Here is a 14,650-nt window from a genome sequence, read left to right as displayed (position 1 = left end):
GGAACTTTCTGCTTTTATTCTTCTTAATTTCATTTTACTTTACCTTTTAATTTTTGATTCGATTTTCTGATTTTTGATAAAAGAGCGAAGCAATTCTAGAAAACGTATAAAAATTTATTAAATCTTTATTATTTGGCAATTGTATATTTTTTACTTTAATTCAGATGTTCGGTTAATAGCTAATAAAAATATGTCACTGAGGGCAGATGGCTCGAAAGCTCTACACAGAGTTATTTTCATATGTCCATCAGCTCTTCTTGTTAAATGATGTTTTATAAAAATTGTAAATCATTTTCTTAAAATTGAATCTTAAATTTGCATCTTTTATTCACTAAGCATTATTGTAATCAATTGCTGAGAATTTTTGATAAAATGAAATGAAATGAAATCCATTACAACAATGCTGCACCCCTCCCCCCCCCCCCCTATTTTCAAAAAAGCAGATTTTGTCGGGCAAATTTATGGTTGCCAATATATATCGGTCGTGCAAATCTGGAAATGTTCTTCAGGTCGCACTTTCATTGCTACTTTTTGCCCCAGCGTGGTTTTTGATTTTATGGTCTATTCCCCCCATCTTTTTTACAATCTCCGCCCAGTTGGGAAAACCAAACAGAAACGAGGCAAGCAACAGCAACATATATACATTTCTGTCTTTGGTCTCGAGCTCGACGTGCACATGTTTATCTTCGCCTCGAGATGCAAAAGTAGAGTCTGAAGTATTGATCGGTAGCGAAAGTATAGACGGAAAGTAAAGCGTGTTTGATGTAAGAAGGAAATTAACACAGGGCAAGCCCCCCCCCCCCCACTTTTTGCAAAACAAGAGAGCTCTTTTCAAAATCTTTTGTTATGATTGCTAAATTTTCCCTTGACCCGCCCCCACTTTCCATCCTGCGTCGGAGCCCATGGAACACTGACAATTTTAGAAGTATCATAAATCAAAGAATGAAGGATATGCCATCTCGGAATACGTTTATAAGAAAAATCAAGCAATACTTTCTTTTCCAAATGTATGAAACTTTCATCAAACATTCATAAGAAGTTATGCCCCGAGAATCTCTTAAGGTTTTACACTTACGGTCCGAAAGTATTGCACCTTTCACCAAAAAATGACCATACAGTCACCAAGGTTATTTGACTAAAAAAATTCAAATAGCTGTATCAAATAACAGAAAGTTTTAAGCCGACAGTTCAAGCGGGAAATATTAGAAAGTTTGTCAAGGAATTGTAATTGAGATATGAATGCAAAAAACTTTCGAGTTTCTTCTATTTCTGAAAAATATCCATGATTATGAAAATTGAGCTTTGATGATAGGTGTACCTGTAAAATATTTCCAATAAAAATTCATTTCTTTGCTTGAGGCAGGGGCGTAGCGTGTGGGGGTGTACACCCTCCTAACTTTACCACGCGACGCCACTGGCTTGTGGGTTTTTGTTATGGTCAATTCAGAGTTACTGACTTTGTGTTTTTGTGTCTAAAATGTTTAAATTCCTTAAGGAGCAACCGAAAGTTGAAAATGAAACTCAGAAAATGCAACTAAAGCTCTTTTTTTTGAAACATTGTAGTCTGCGTAGCTGCTTCTAAATTCCAAAATTTCCAAGCTGTGTTTTGTTGTTCCACTGAGATAAAAACCCTACTTCAATATTTTTTTGAAATTGCTCTTTTAATAGATAGGTAATTTAGAAAGTGAAAACTATTTTTCTTTTATAGAAAAGACAGACCTTACAAATGCTTGCTTTTCGGAAAGAAATGTTAATAGCCAATACCAGATAAACTAGAAGCATATTTTTCAACTGTAAACAAACAGTCTAAAGGCCTAACATATTTAGTGATCCTCTTTCGCGGTCCCCGATGATTTCAGCCCTTGAGGCGATGTGCCCTAAAAATGAAGTTCATGCATGACACGCCCATTCATCAAGCACGACAAGCCCTTTTAATGGGCATCTAAGCTTCATACCCCCCTAATAAAAATAGTGAAGTTTCGCCCCTTTTCAGACCATCCAGGCCCTGGTTTCCATTATTTGAGCCCTGGACAGAATGCCAAGCAGAGAAGCGGAGGAGCGTGCTCTTAGCTTTTATTTCCGCTCTCGAGTTTATGTAGCTCTGGTACCCAGGGTATTTGACCTGGAACTGACAAAAATTGCTTGATTAAAAACATCCATGTTTTAGTTATGAATTGATATCAGTCACATTTTTAATCCATATTCTGATAATATGAAACAGCAAATGTCAGAGACAGTGATGTGGGAACGAAATTCATATTGGGAGGGGGGGGGGGGGGGTGGCGGCGGATGCCCCTTGTATTTATTCCCATTTAGTACACTGTTTTACAGGATATATTGCAATTATTGGGGAGGGGGCTCCAATCTATGAAAATAATGTAAAATTCAAAACAGGAAATAAAAAAAGAAAACATAAGGAGTCATCACTACCATTTGGTTACAGCCTCAAACACAGATGAGAGGAGATGGACAGAAGGTTCTCGAAGAATAGAGACCTGTATCAGGATTTAGCAATGCTAGAGCCAAGAAGATTTTTTGACACAAAGATGAAGAAGGAGAACAATAAGAACCTTCTTTTCAAGATTTCAAGTTTAGTGAATGTTAGGTTGGAAATGCTCAGGGAAGAGCTGCTAACATTTGCAAATTGCTACCAGCAGCATATCGTTCAAATAAAAACAAAAATTAGTGCAAATGGAGACCCAAAAAAGAAGATGATTTCAAGGAACAAGCTCTTAGAGAAGGAACATATGGAGGAGAAAACTGTGACTTTCAAGTTGGGGATTCGCAAACAGAGAAAGGACCCAAAAGTCGACATCGACACCCTGTATCAAAAGGTTAGAAGCTTGCCAACTGTGCATACCCTAAGCATTCAAAACTTTCTTTTACATGATTCTTTCACACCCTGAGAAAGGTACGAAAGGGGAACATCGTATATGGTTTGTAATTAGCATCAACTAAAATATTTCATGGTCTTCAAATTACAGTAGAAACCCGCATAAAAGAACCTGTTTTTATAAGAACCTTGAGGCTGAAATTTAATCTTTTTAACCCATAACTAAGAACCCCCAAGAGGCTGAAATTTGTAAAGGTTCTTATATATAAGAAAAAAGTTTTTTAGAATTGTTATGGTAGCTCTGTTGCATTCTAATTGGACAACCTAACAACACGAATTCATTTTATTGGTTGAAATTTAACATGCAAAACAAAGCTGGTGTAAGTGTGTCCATTAGAATTATTACGGTGAAAAACAATGTGTGCAAGACCTGTACGTATATAAGAACCTTGTTAAGAACCTTTTAGACTGGAATTTCGAATAGTAGCCTGGTAATTAAGAACCTATTCAGGCCGCCAGAAAAAAATCTAGGTTCTTTTATGCGGGTTTCTACTGTATATTATTGAATTGAAAACATTGATGAGAGTCTAACGAGAAGAATAGGTTCTGAAGAACAGAAACTTAATTTAAGGGTTCCACAATCAAATCAATGTTAATCAATTTGAAACATAAACAGAACTGTAAAAAAGAGGGCAAGATTTCACGTGGCAGCACAGAGATGTCAAATGAGTGAAGTCAATAAGCCATTTTTTCCTATGAAACAGAGGATTATTCCATCTGGATATCGCATCTTATTAGGACCTTTTAAAGTATCGTGAGTGAGACAACAAACAACTACAGCACGGCCTCTTGTACTAAAGATTTCACGGATGCACGTGGTAACATAAACTATAGGTTTTTGCGTAAGTCTCCTTTTAGGTGGTAATGCTCCCCTTCCAGCCACTGGACTAACAAGTTTGATATTTATTTTCATTTTCCTTATTACTGATATTTGGGCAGTATGCCCTTATCAGTTGCAGATATCATTGAGAGAATTTGAGAGAAAAAGAACTTAATACGTTTTCGAGAACCCTGAATAGGCCTTGACAAACTTTGTTGACAGCTTCAGTAAGGAGGTAAACTTCCACAAATAAACAAATGAGATATGGTATTCCAAGGGCTCGAGAGCATATAAGCTATAAAAATTATGAAATCACAATTTTTGAAATAAAGACAATGAAGGCAGATTTGTGTTGGATAGCATACGACGTTCCTGTGTGCAGATAATATTTGCTTATAGTGGGAACATCTACGAGGGTTGATCTAAAACATGGATTTGGAGCACAGGAAGCTCTGGGATTGTCAAGAAATATACTTTTCTGAGGTGAAATCAGAGGCGGATCCGGACTACAGCAACCTTTGCAGAAGCATAAGTCAGATCTTTACAACAACAAAATAAAATAGAAACTATCAAAAGTTTTAATCAATAACTTCCTTGGTAAATTTTTTAGCAACGTACGTCCTAGACCTGCCCCCGTTCATACCAACAACATGCAGAAGACAGGGCATATATTTTGCTGACTATCTTTCGGCTTCTGCACAGAATATTCGAGTGGCGATTCTAGGCATTTATCTGGTCCGTATTTTCTGGGCATTTAACTTGTTTGTCCCTCGAGAGCCAATCACCGCTTGTTTGACTTATGCAAACATCTTGTAGGCCAATCAAAGTGTACTTCACCTCTGCAATCTTTGGCGCGAGCATAGTAGACCAGACGTGTATTACAGCAAGGGTAACATCTCTCCGAACTTTTTGCCACCATGACTTTTAGCTAACCTTACCCTCTGGTAATGAGAAAATTTTTGGCAAAAGGCGAATACCTGCTGCGTTTACCAAATATGGGCATTTTCCCAAACCGGGGGTTACGGTCAGTTTTGAATCATGTGAACTGCAGCCTTGACTGTTTCTATCCTTTCTCTACATCAAAGAAACATGATTCTGGTATAGTTAAGATGTTTTTCAATGCAGTCTGATAGCAGATTTTATAAAATCTCAATATGACACCTTTAAAAGACGGGGGTCAAATCTCCTATAGGCGCTATTTCTGTAGAATTTCCCTGTCACTAATTTTAGGTTATCCTCTCCGTGATACCTTCACGCAGTTTTTTATGACTTTTTTGTTTTTACCTACTTTAATAAAGCGCATGAAATGCTGACCAAAGAGTTTACTGGAACAGGGGTCCCCTTCGTTGTTCCAAAAGTGCTGAAGTTATTCCGAAATTTTATCTTTTTATTTAGTTATTAGATAACTATTTCCTATCTCTTGGTCATAATTTTCAATGATTAAGTGGTGATTTTTTTGATGTTCTCAGGCAAAAATAATCATCAGGAAGAGATTGAAACAGCAGTTGTAATATAAACTTCAGTTTGAGGATGAAAATGAAAAACGTGAGTTTAATTCCAAAAATGACAATCCAACGTGGTAATCAACATTCCAATGAAATATAGATTAGACTAAACCATGTTTGATACAAGTATATTTTCATCTACATAGTTTTACAGATTTATATTACTATACAATGCTGGTTATTTAGTGACTAAGACATGAACAAGTTCGACTATACCATATTCTTTAAACTAATTGATGAGAACACTCTGAGACGAGTACATCTCTTCTTCAGCTAAATGAAGAATTGAAGGAGTGCTACAAAACAGTCATTCACTATCTTCTACGATAAAACCAATCCTTTCCACGCGACGAACCCTTCACTGAAGTTGAAAAATGCTGCGCATTCGTTACCAAACAACTCGTCATGCTGGACGTCTCGTTTTGTCTTCTTGTTTTTAAACCTTTTTCAGCCTGATCTCACTGCTTTGGTCTTCCGTTGAAGCCAACGAATTTCTTTTCTTCTTTATCTGCTTTAAAATTCTTTGGCAAACGTAAATTCTATTTTGAATCACATTTGGGAAGACCCTCATTGCCATTCGAACTACTGACAGGGAGCCCATTCGAAGGTTGTAGTTTTCTCTTTCGCTTAGCTGACGTCACACATGGCATCGAGTGGAATTCATCATGTATTTTCAGTTCGTTCTCACAAAGCCACGCTGCAAATTTTAGTCAAAGCGTTGAAGCTCATAACATAAAAACTAAAGGCAGCATCAGTAAGAAATATCACTTGAAAACCCAACATGCATCTGTTCATTACAACGCAGACTGACACTTAACTACTAATCTGACACGTTAGAAAAAAGGCTACTTTAGAATTGAATAACTAAACTTCGTCCTTCCTTGGACAGCTAAAGATCGGCTTTCCCTTGACAACTAAATTTCCTTCAGACTTTTTACATATTCATGTCATCGTCATTTTACAAACGCTTCTTTACCTTTTTTGGGTGATACTTTGCTGTGCCATGGAATATCAAAGCTGGCCCCTTCGGTTCGTTCGATTTCATCTTTCGAACTTGCACTGCCTTCCATACATTCTTTTTCATCATCAACAAACAAGTGCTTCAAGCTAAAAAACCAACATTATTTTTGTAATGTAAAAATCCAGTTTCGAAATCACTATCTTTTCAGCTCTGAAAGAATTATATTATATCAGCACAATGTTAACTGCAACCTCGCACTGCATCTGCTGATATTTATTTTGGAGCCAATTAAAGCCCAGTAACTTTTGGCGAATTTGAAATATTTCTGTAGCTGAATCAGTTTGCGACCAGAAGCCAGATTTGTTCAACGGTTTAATTCAGCGGTTAAATTCAACTGGAGTCTGCGGAGACAATTCAACTTCTTTGCATTTTTATTGCAAGACTTAATCTTCAACGCTACACAAAAACGATGGAATGAAATCAAATATTTATCTATGTTTTGAAAGATTTATTCAAAATCACCATGCATCTATCATAAAAACGACAACGCTACGAGAAACTGCGTGCTTTCTTTCTTTCTAGTGCATATTTATTGCTGTAAGGAATTCGCCTTTTGTGAAGTTGGATTGACATCTTTATTAAGATTCGCTCGTCGAAATATTCCCCCAGCTTCGTTGGTGTACTTCGTTGGTATATTTATATAGGTGAACTTGTCTAGCAAAAATTAATTTGCTGCTATCAAAGTGTAACGCCAAAGTTTCAATAGTCAAAAGTTTAACGAATTTTTTAATTTTGAAACTAAAACTTTTGAAACTAAAAAAGACTAAGCGGGTTAAACTATGTTTTTAGGCAGATAAGAAGAACACGTTGCTATTTGAGCATGTCATTTAAAGCGAACGATAAATGAGCGAACAAAAAGCGAATATATTTCATAAAGCTTTTCCTATAACAGCACCCCTAACCGTTTTCATTTACCACGCATTCGTTTCATCATTCTTTACGCATGTTAACTGAAAAAACAAAGTTACCGTTCATAGGCTTCAACGATGTCATCAGCATCCACCGGAACCACAGTTGGGTACAAATAGCTTGGTTGAAGATATGAAACGATGTCACATATCTAAAAAGAAAACTGAAGTTTTTGAAAATTTGAAATGAGTGAACATTTAAGAAAAAAAATACTTAATAAAAGAAGAAAAATAACTCACCTCCTCAAAAGAAGAATGCATGGAATGTACAACTCTGTGAACACCAAGTTTTTCATCATATCTAGAGACAAATATGAGAAGAATCAGTTCATTGCTTCTCGTTTGTGAGTTTTAGTTGTTATGTTTAGCTTCAATTAGCTTCAATTCAAGTATTGGTGCCTTGACCTTCAAAGGGCTCACTTTATCAAGCATTCTTGGCCTCGTTATGGCTGTATCAATCTGACTTTCTATCAAATTGCTATTAATAATATGGCTGCAATCAATATTCCATCCCTTTTTGTAACATTGTCCATGAAAATCTAAATCACAAAATTCGATTACTAACATGATATTGTCATTTGGAACCACCTTCTTCTTGAAAACCCACAAGGTAGAGGGTTTAATCTTCAGGATTTTTAACGGCTTTTCTCGAATTCGCGAGACTCCACATGGAAAACATGACTGGGTGCAATAATTCTAAAAATGCAAACATAAAAAAGACAGCTTTGCAGAGCTTTCCATCAACACTCAGGTGAATACTTTTATAATACACTTAAAGGACTATAACTTTTTGTATAATAGATGACAAAATCTTATATGACCTTTGCATCCGACCATTCTTTTATCAACCATAAAATCGATTCTTAAAGAAATCTTAAAGTTTTCATAATTCTGAATAAAAAACGGGAAATCAACTTTTCTAGAATCAGAAACTCTTAAAATTAGTCGTAAATTGTCTCCAAGTAGCACACTTGACGTAAATTAAAAAAAGTGTTTGTAAGTACCTTCCAATGACAAGAATGAATTTTGGTCTCTTCCCCAAACGATGTGACAAAGTCACTCATCCCAGGAATAGCGGTGTACAAATCGAATTTAGGACCATCAACATGAATCTGTAATCGGAACCAATAATTAGATTTTAACTCCCTAGAAACAAACACCATTCACTTGAGAATAAACATTTTTGCTATAATTACTGATTGGGTAAAATTTCTTAAGCATTATATCGCTGTACCATCTTATTAACTTAGACAATTTGATGTTTTTTGAAAGGCTGATGCAAGTTCACGCATTTCAAGTCTAGAAAAGGAAGTACACCGTGTTTACTGTTATGTGTTTCCTTTGCTTCTCTTCAAGCCATCACATTAAGTTTCGTAAATTAAAAGCACTCAATCTGTCTTTACACAGAGTCATATCTCTCCGGTTGCTTATTTTTAACCAGAACATTAATATAATTCGATGTAGATACCATGAAGTACATTCCACCATCATCTGGTATCGTAAGCATACAAAAGTTGCTACAATTCAAATATTGTTTACCATGTTCAAAATGACCAAACGGAAACAAACGAATTGGCATTGCTCCGCCGTTCAAAGTGGTTGTGACTAGAAACACATCCAGTAAAGAAAATAACATACAGAAAACTGAGAGAAAAGGATCTCTTCGTCTTAAAGCAAACCTTTGTGTTGAACGCGATTGCAATTTCTTTCAAGATATATTCGTAACCATATTTTGCACTACATTGGATAAAAACTGCCTTGTTGTCTCCATTTTTCAGCCAACTAAAAAGCGAAAAGAAGAGTAAAACTGCTGGTCGTGTTTGACATCAAACTAAGCTTGAAAACAAAGAAAGCAACAAATAAAGCAAAACAACAACAGAAAAAGAGGAGACAATAAACAAACAAAAAACATAATACTGACGGTGAAAGAAAAAGAAGCTTTCTTGCTTTTAGTAAGGAATAAAGCGAAGTAAGTCAAAAATAAATTGTATGAAAGAACTAACCTCTTCATCAGACTGATTATAGATTCTTTGCTCTCTTCCTTAAAAAAAAGGTTTAGCAAGTGGCACATAATAAGGGCAAAAATGTTAGAAAAGTTACTACATCAATTTTTCATTATCCTGATCATGATTCAGAGAAAGTGCCAATAGCTCAGCAAGGCAATGTTTACTGCTATAGAAAAGTAAATCTTTTTTATATTTAATTATGCAATATTAACATTTAGAGCATTAAAGAATTTAGTCCTGATCAAACGGTGACTATGCTGTAAATCTAAGATGCCCTTCAAATAAGAAATTTCAGGCCGGTTTGAAACTCACGCCGGCCTGAGTTTCATTCGGTCTTTGATCAAATCCTGTGTTCACACGAGAAGGGAGAATTGAAACTCGCACCGCCCTGAGATTCAATTCGGTTTTTTCAAACCGGTTTGAATTTTTAAGCTGGCGTGAAATTTTCATGTGAACACGATTTTTCAAATTTGGGATAACTGAACTTACAAAATCAAAACTGTACGGTCTCAAGATTCATGCTACGTTCAAGATTCTTCCGTTGACATTCTAAAGTTCGCTAGCCATTCCCCTGGTAACATTACACCATGCCACACACATCTTTATTATATGTCTATCGTTTCTTTAGGCGTCCAGTGCTCTTACAATATCTTCACTTCTTCATAAAATGAATTTCTTGTTTTTACATTAAAATTACTTGAAAAACTTCCTGTTCCAACGCCTGATCCTTCAATGTGTGAAAACGCAGTATTTAAAAATCAATTCCAACCGATTTGAAATATCCATGTGAACGTGAAGGAAATTAGCACACCACTAATGAACTCAGACCGGCGTGAGTTTCAAACCAGGCTAAAAGTTTCATGTGAAGGGCCTCTAAAATGGACAAAATAAAAATTGGTTCTTTGTGCACTTACTCGTGATGGCAGCCACTGAATCGAAGGAGTGCAAAATGTTGTATCTATGTAGAGCTCTGATATCTTTTTCACGCTGCAATAATTGATCATAATGAGATTCTGATGATGATGATGATTATGATGATGATGATGATGATGATGATGATGATGATGATGATGTTTATTTTTATTATTATACAAAAGCTAACATACAAATTGGTGATGATGAATATTCAGAAATCTTGATGAGAGAATTAAAATGTCATTCTTTAATTGTATTTTTAAAAAGAGTCTAATTATATTTTAGATTTTACTTACATTTTGTTGGTCTGCAAACATTCGATTCTTTTTATATCTCCTTTCTTCATTCTGAAATCACCTTCGAAGGAAAAACATATGATACTGCAAATGCCAAAATACGACAAATGATGATTAAAAATTGCATTTAAAAGACAAGATTGGTGCTAATTGTATTACCGGTGTACAACACTGCTCCTTTCTGACCCTCAAAAAGAAACCTATAATGGAGAAAAAGAATAATAACTATGTCATGTCAAAATAATAGCTTAGCTGAGAATAGGCTGCCACTGGGTAGAAGTTGAAGAAAAGGAGAACCAAAAACAAGCTAACACCAAGACAAGCTTTGAACTGTAAATGACATCAAATGCAAGGTATAACAGACCTTGAAATAGGATTAATTGTTTTACATTGATGATGCCCAATCTACCAGGGTCAACTATTTGGCAACTTTGCTTTATTTTTTAATATTGGCGTTCAATTCAATCAATTCATATTAGATTGCTAAAGTCATTTTACATTGTTTCTGCATATTGATTACCGTAAATCCTCGAATTAGCCCCCTGGGGCTTATTTATTTTTGATATTTTAGGACGGGGGCTTATTCGAGAGGGGGGCTTATACTAGGGGGGGGCTTATAAAATTATTTTACATAATAAGAAGACGTTATTAAAAGACCTTGTTTATTTTAGTAGGAATTTCTTTATGAGCATTTAATTAATTACTACCAAAAGTACGAATTTGTCGTGGTAATTCAATAAAACGCCATAGGCAACCTCAGATGGCAAAAACCGTAAAATTGAGGGGTCCAATTCGAGAATATACGGTAGCAGCGGGGGCTTTTTCGAGGGGGGGGGGGGGCAATTCGAGGATTTACGGTATCTAAAAAATTTGCCTTAAATCTAGAGAAATGAATCAGGATTATGGGGCTGGAAAGACAATCTGTTTATTGTTAACAGTTCGAATCATGGATTCTCATAAGTTTAACAAGAAAGGAAAAGATTCCAAATGAACTACGAAAACGTAATTGAGACAATTTAATGCTAAAGTTTTCGGTGCAGTTGCAATTTTGAAACAATTGAGATCTCACCAAAGGGCACGCATGTAAGAGTGGCATGTACAAGATCTAGATTGAAAAACTTTCAACCATTGAAAAAAGATTAAATGTCTCACATGACTGATCCAACACAATGTCCAGCTGGAATAAGTGTTACAAGGACTGAATCTGATTTGCTCTGCAAAAAAAGACATTTAATGTTATGAAAAGGGAAACTTGGTTTCAGTACTAAGTATGATAATGTAAGATGGTGAACAAAACTAACCATATCTCTCTCGGGGATGTCAATCATGGTGGGTTGACTGATTGGAATCCCTTCCTGCCAAAATGAATTTTATAGTGGTCAATAAGCAAATAAAATACAAATTTAGTAATCAACATTATACTAAAATTTGACATCCACAATAAAAAGATCCTTCTTATTACTGGTGCTATGAATTGACTGAAAATATTACATGGATATCCATATAAAACTGATCTAAGACACCATAGAAAATAATTTTGCATCCTTCAACTTTTAGTCTTCTTCAGATTTATACGTTACCTGATGACTGAAGTACGCAAGACACTCCAAATTGCTACTAACAGCATATATAAATTTATATAAATATTTTATCACATACCACATGGGGGCATAGAATCCTCAAATTTGAATCACTTTGCAATAGATTTTTAGTTGTCTCTGAACAATACAGGTGGATTTTCTTTCTAAACACAGATAAAAGAAGTAGATTGAAATGCATTTGAAGAATTTAACACAGTTAAATTAAAACTTGCTGTTATCACTAGAAAAAACAACGTGGGCTATAAAGCCCTTGCCAATTTGGCTGCGTAGGCTATTTACCCCTTGCAGAACTTTTGTTAATCTTCTTTTATTTGAGTATTTACAAAGGCAAAAGTACATTACCTTGCCAATTCTTTAAACATTATTCACCTTAGGAAGGCATTTTTGTGTGATTACTACCTTTAAATTCAGTATTACCACTCCTTAAAATGAGACAAAAGAGGAACATGACTTTTTTTGGAATATAGCAAAGTTTTATTAGGTTTTGCTGGCCAAATGTGGATTTTTTGGGAATGTATAATTTATATGTTGTGACTTGGAAAGAATTGTTTCGTATTTGATAGCATGGTGTAACATTTAATTATTTGTTAAACCATGCTGTCAAACTTCAATTATTTGTAGCACTAACTACGCTATATGTAATTCCTTTCATGTGAAAACATTTCCTATTCCATTGCAAGTTTTAGCAGATAATAATTTGTTAACATGTGATAAACACATAGACATGAAAGACCATTTTCCCTTTATTTACTAACACCCTGATATTTAGTGGTAAGTAGTACAAACATTGGGAAGCTAAACTGTGTAGATTAAATGGGAACATTGGTTTGAAAAACTGAGCGGGCAGAAAAAGTCCTCGCAAATTCATTTTGCCTGAGGTTTGCGTGGGCTATAGCCTATAGGACAGGTCTCCAGGAAAGGTCTGAACATAACTTCATTTAAGTATATATATAACTCAGAGAAAAATCTAAACAGGCAGAAATATGTCTGCTGGTATATGGCAGACTCTTGTTAAAATGAAACTGGCATATTGGAATCTTTCTAACAAAAAGCTTTTGCATAAAATGTAATGCATTTGGTTTACAAACTTGGTAACAAAATCTCAGCTTTTGAAAACCTTTAGCATACATGTGCAATGCATCCAAATTTTCCTGGTACATTATCTCTCAATGAGTCTAAAGGCAGAAGTAAAAATAGTAGCAAGAAAAAATTGAAAAATATTGACAACAAATTTGAAAAAAATCCTTAATTTTGCAAAAATAGAGGCAGAAAAGCAGGGGAAAGCTCACTTTGATTGTAGAAAGTCAAGAAAGGCTTCAGAAACCAGGCCATCCATATGATCTAAAAAACATTTAATTTAGGATTGGTTTTATAAACACTTTCCATAAGTATTCAAGTATGGCTCTTGATATTTTTATCCAACCATTATTATTTCATATATCTTCAAGATTAATAAGGGTAAAGGTATTAGTACACCTGAAAATATCAAACTATTATTCTTCAGTTGTTTGAATTGGGTAAAACTGGGTAGTATCACACACCAAAGGTTTTGACTTTACATAAAACTCAGAAAAAAATATGAGTGGCAAGTGGACAGGCCATGTGGACAAAATGGAAAACAAAAAATTGGACAATGAAGATCACTTAGTGGATACCAATTTCAATATATTGGATACGAAAGGGACAAAAAGATGATCTGCAGAACAGCCCATATATCACTAAGATGAGATGCATGAAGTATATGACGCAACCAGTTAAATGTTCAACGAAGAGATGTTTTAAAAAGCACAAAATATTATAATTTTCTTGAAAGAGCTAATGAAACACTGGTTTTGTTTTTCAACTTTTGCATTTACTTTCTAAGAATTTATGACTACACAACTGGGTTAAACTATAGCTAGTCTGAAACGTGTCTGAAATATTAGATGAGTGTCGCATCCCCTACACCAATCAAAGCATAATCTTTTGGCACAAAGCTGTTTATCTTAATTACCTGTGTGACAATGTGAGAGGAAAAAAGCAGTACAGCTGAATGTTTCTTTGGTGAAATTGTCCACGGAAATCAGCGGGTAGCCATGTAGCTTTCCTTGGAACACGCTCATATTTTCCCTCTTCCTTCACCGCGTACCACTCAGTAACAGATTCATCCCCAGATTCGAAAGGTTTCTTGAACTGCTTGAAATGTGTAGAGATGACAATAATTAGTAAGAAAATAAGTTATTTCTAATGTTTCCTGTTAAACTCAACTCATAGTCCCGCCATTTTTCAATTGAACATGGTTATCGCCTCCTCCGCAAAAGCAACAGCCCTTAGCTGCGCAAGAACTGGCAAAAACCACTGATCTATCAGTGGAAAAAACCATATGGCAAAAACCTACCAGAACTCAATATCAGCTTCCCGGCGAGTACAAATTATAGGATTATTTTACGGTGCCACGGCGAAAACATCTGCAAAATCAATTCTATCAAAAAACTAAATCAAAGAGAAAAGGAAAGGGGCACTTTTCATAAATCAGATCATACTTTTACCTGCGCAAAAGAGTCCCTAATTATAACCGAAACATTATGCAAAATACCTTTGGAACGTTTTTAGAACTATCATTGAATTATCAGAGATAGATCATCATTTTTCACACGGTGGGCACGATTGAGGGTCACTTTTGGGACTCACTGAACCCGCCCGCCA

General features: G+C 35.3%; 1 protein-coding gene across 2 annotated transcripts; it reads right to left on the bottom strand.

Annotated features, from left to right (window-relative positions):
* Positions 1-5,231: 5,231 nt before the first annotated feature.
* On the bottom strand, positions 5,232-14,650 carry LOC135692671 (protein artemis). 2 transcript variants are annotated; one of them, XM_065210912.2, is made up of 16 exons: positions 13,959-14,614; positions 13,255-13,306; positions 12,024-12,108; positions 11,666-11,719; positions 11,517-11,578; positions 10,524-10,564; positions 10,365-10,425; positions 10,068-10,140; positions 9,151-9,188; positions 8,827-8,929; positions 8,152-8,259; positions 7,713-7,843; positions 7,388-7,448; positions 7,208-7,299; positions 6,195-6,325; positions 5,232-5,915 (listed from the first exon to the last, which is right to left on the bottom strand). In XM_065210912.2, exons 1-16 carry the CDS (start codon positions 14,065-14,067, stop codon positions 5,758-5,760), a joined length of 1,359 nt encoding a protein of 452 aa, XP_065066984.2. In that variant the 5' UTR covers positions 14,068-14,614; the 3' UTR covers positions 5,232-5,757. The 2 variants fall into 2 exon arrangements, with proteins under 2 accessions (XP_065066984.2, XP_065066985.2); XM_065210913.2 differs by lacking the exons at positions 5,232-5,915; positions 6,195-6,325 and having other exon boundaries at positions 7,208-7,311; positions 13,959-14,650.

The sequence above is a fragment of the Rhopilema esculentum genome, chromosome 3 (assembly GCF_057945365.1).
Source record: "Rhopilema esculentum isolate cy_ngs chromosome 3, ASM5794536v1, whole genome shotgun sequence".
Lineage (NCBI taxonomy): Eukaryota > Metazoa > Cnidaria > Scyphozoa > Rhizostomeae > Rhizostomatidae > Rhopilema > Rhopilema esculentum.
The sequence above is the reverse complement of the archived record's forward strand: the minus strand, read 5'-3'. Positions and strand labels throughout refer to the sequence as shown.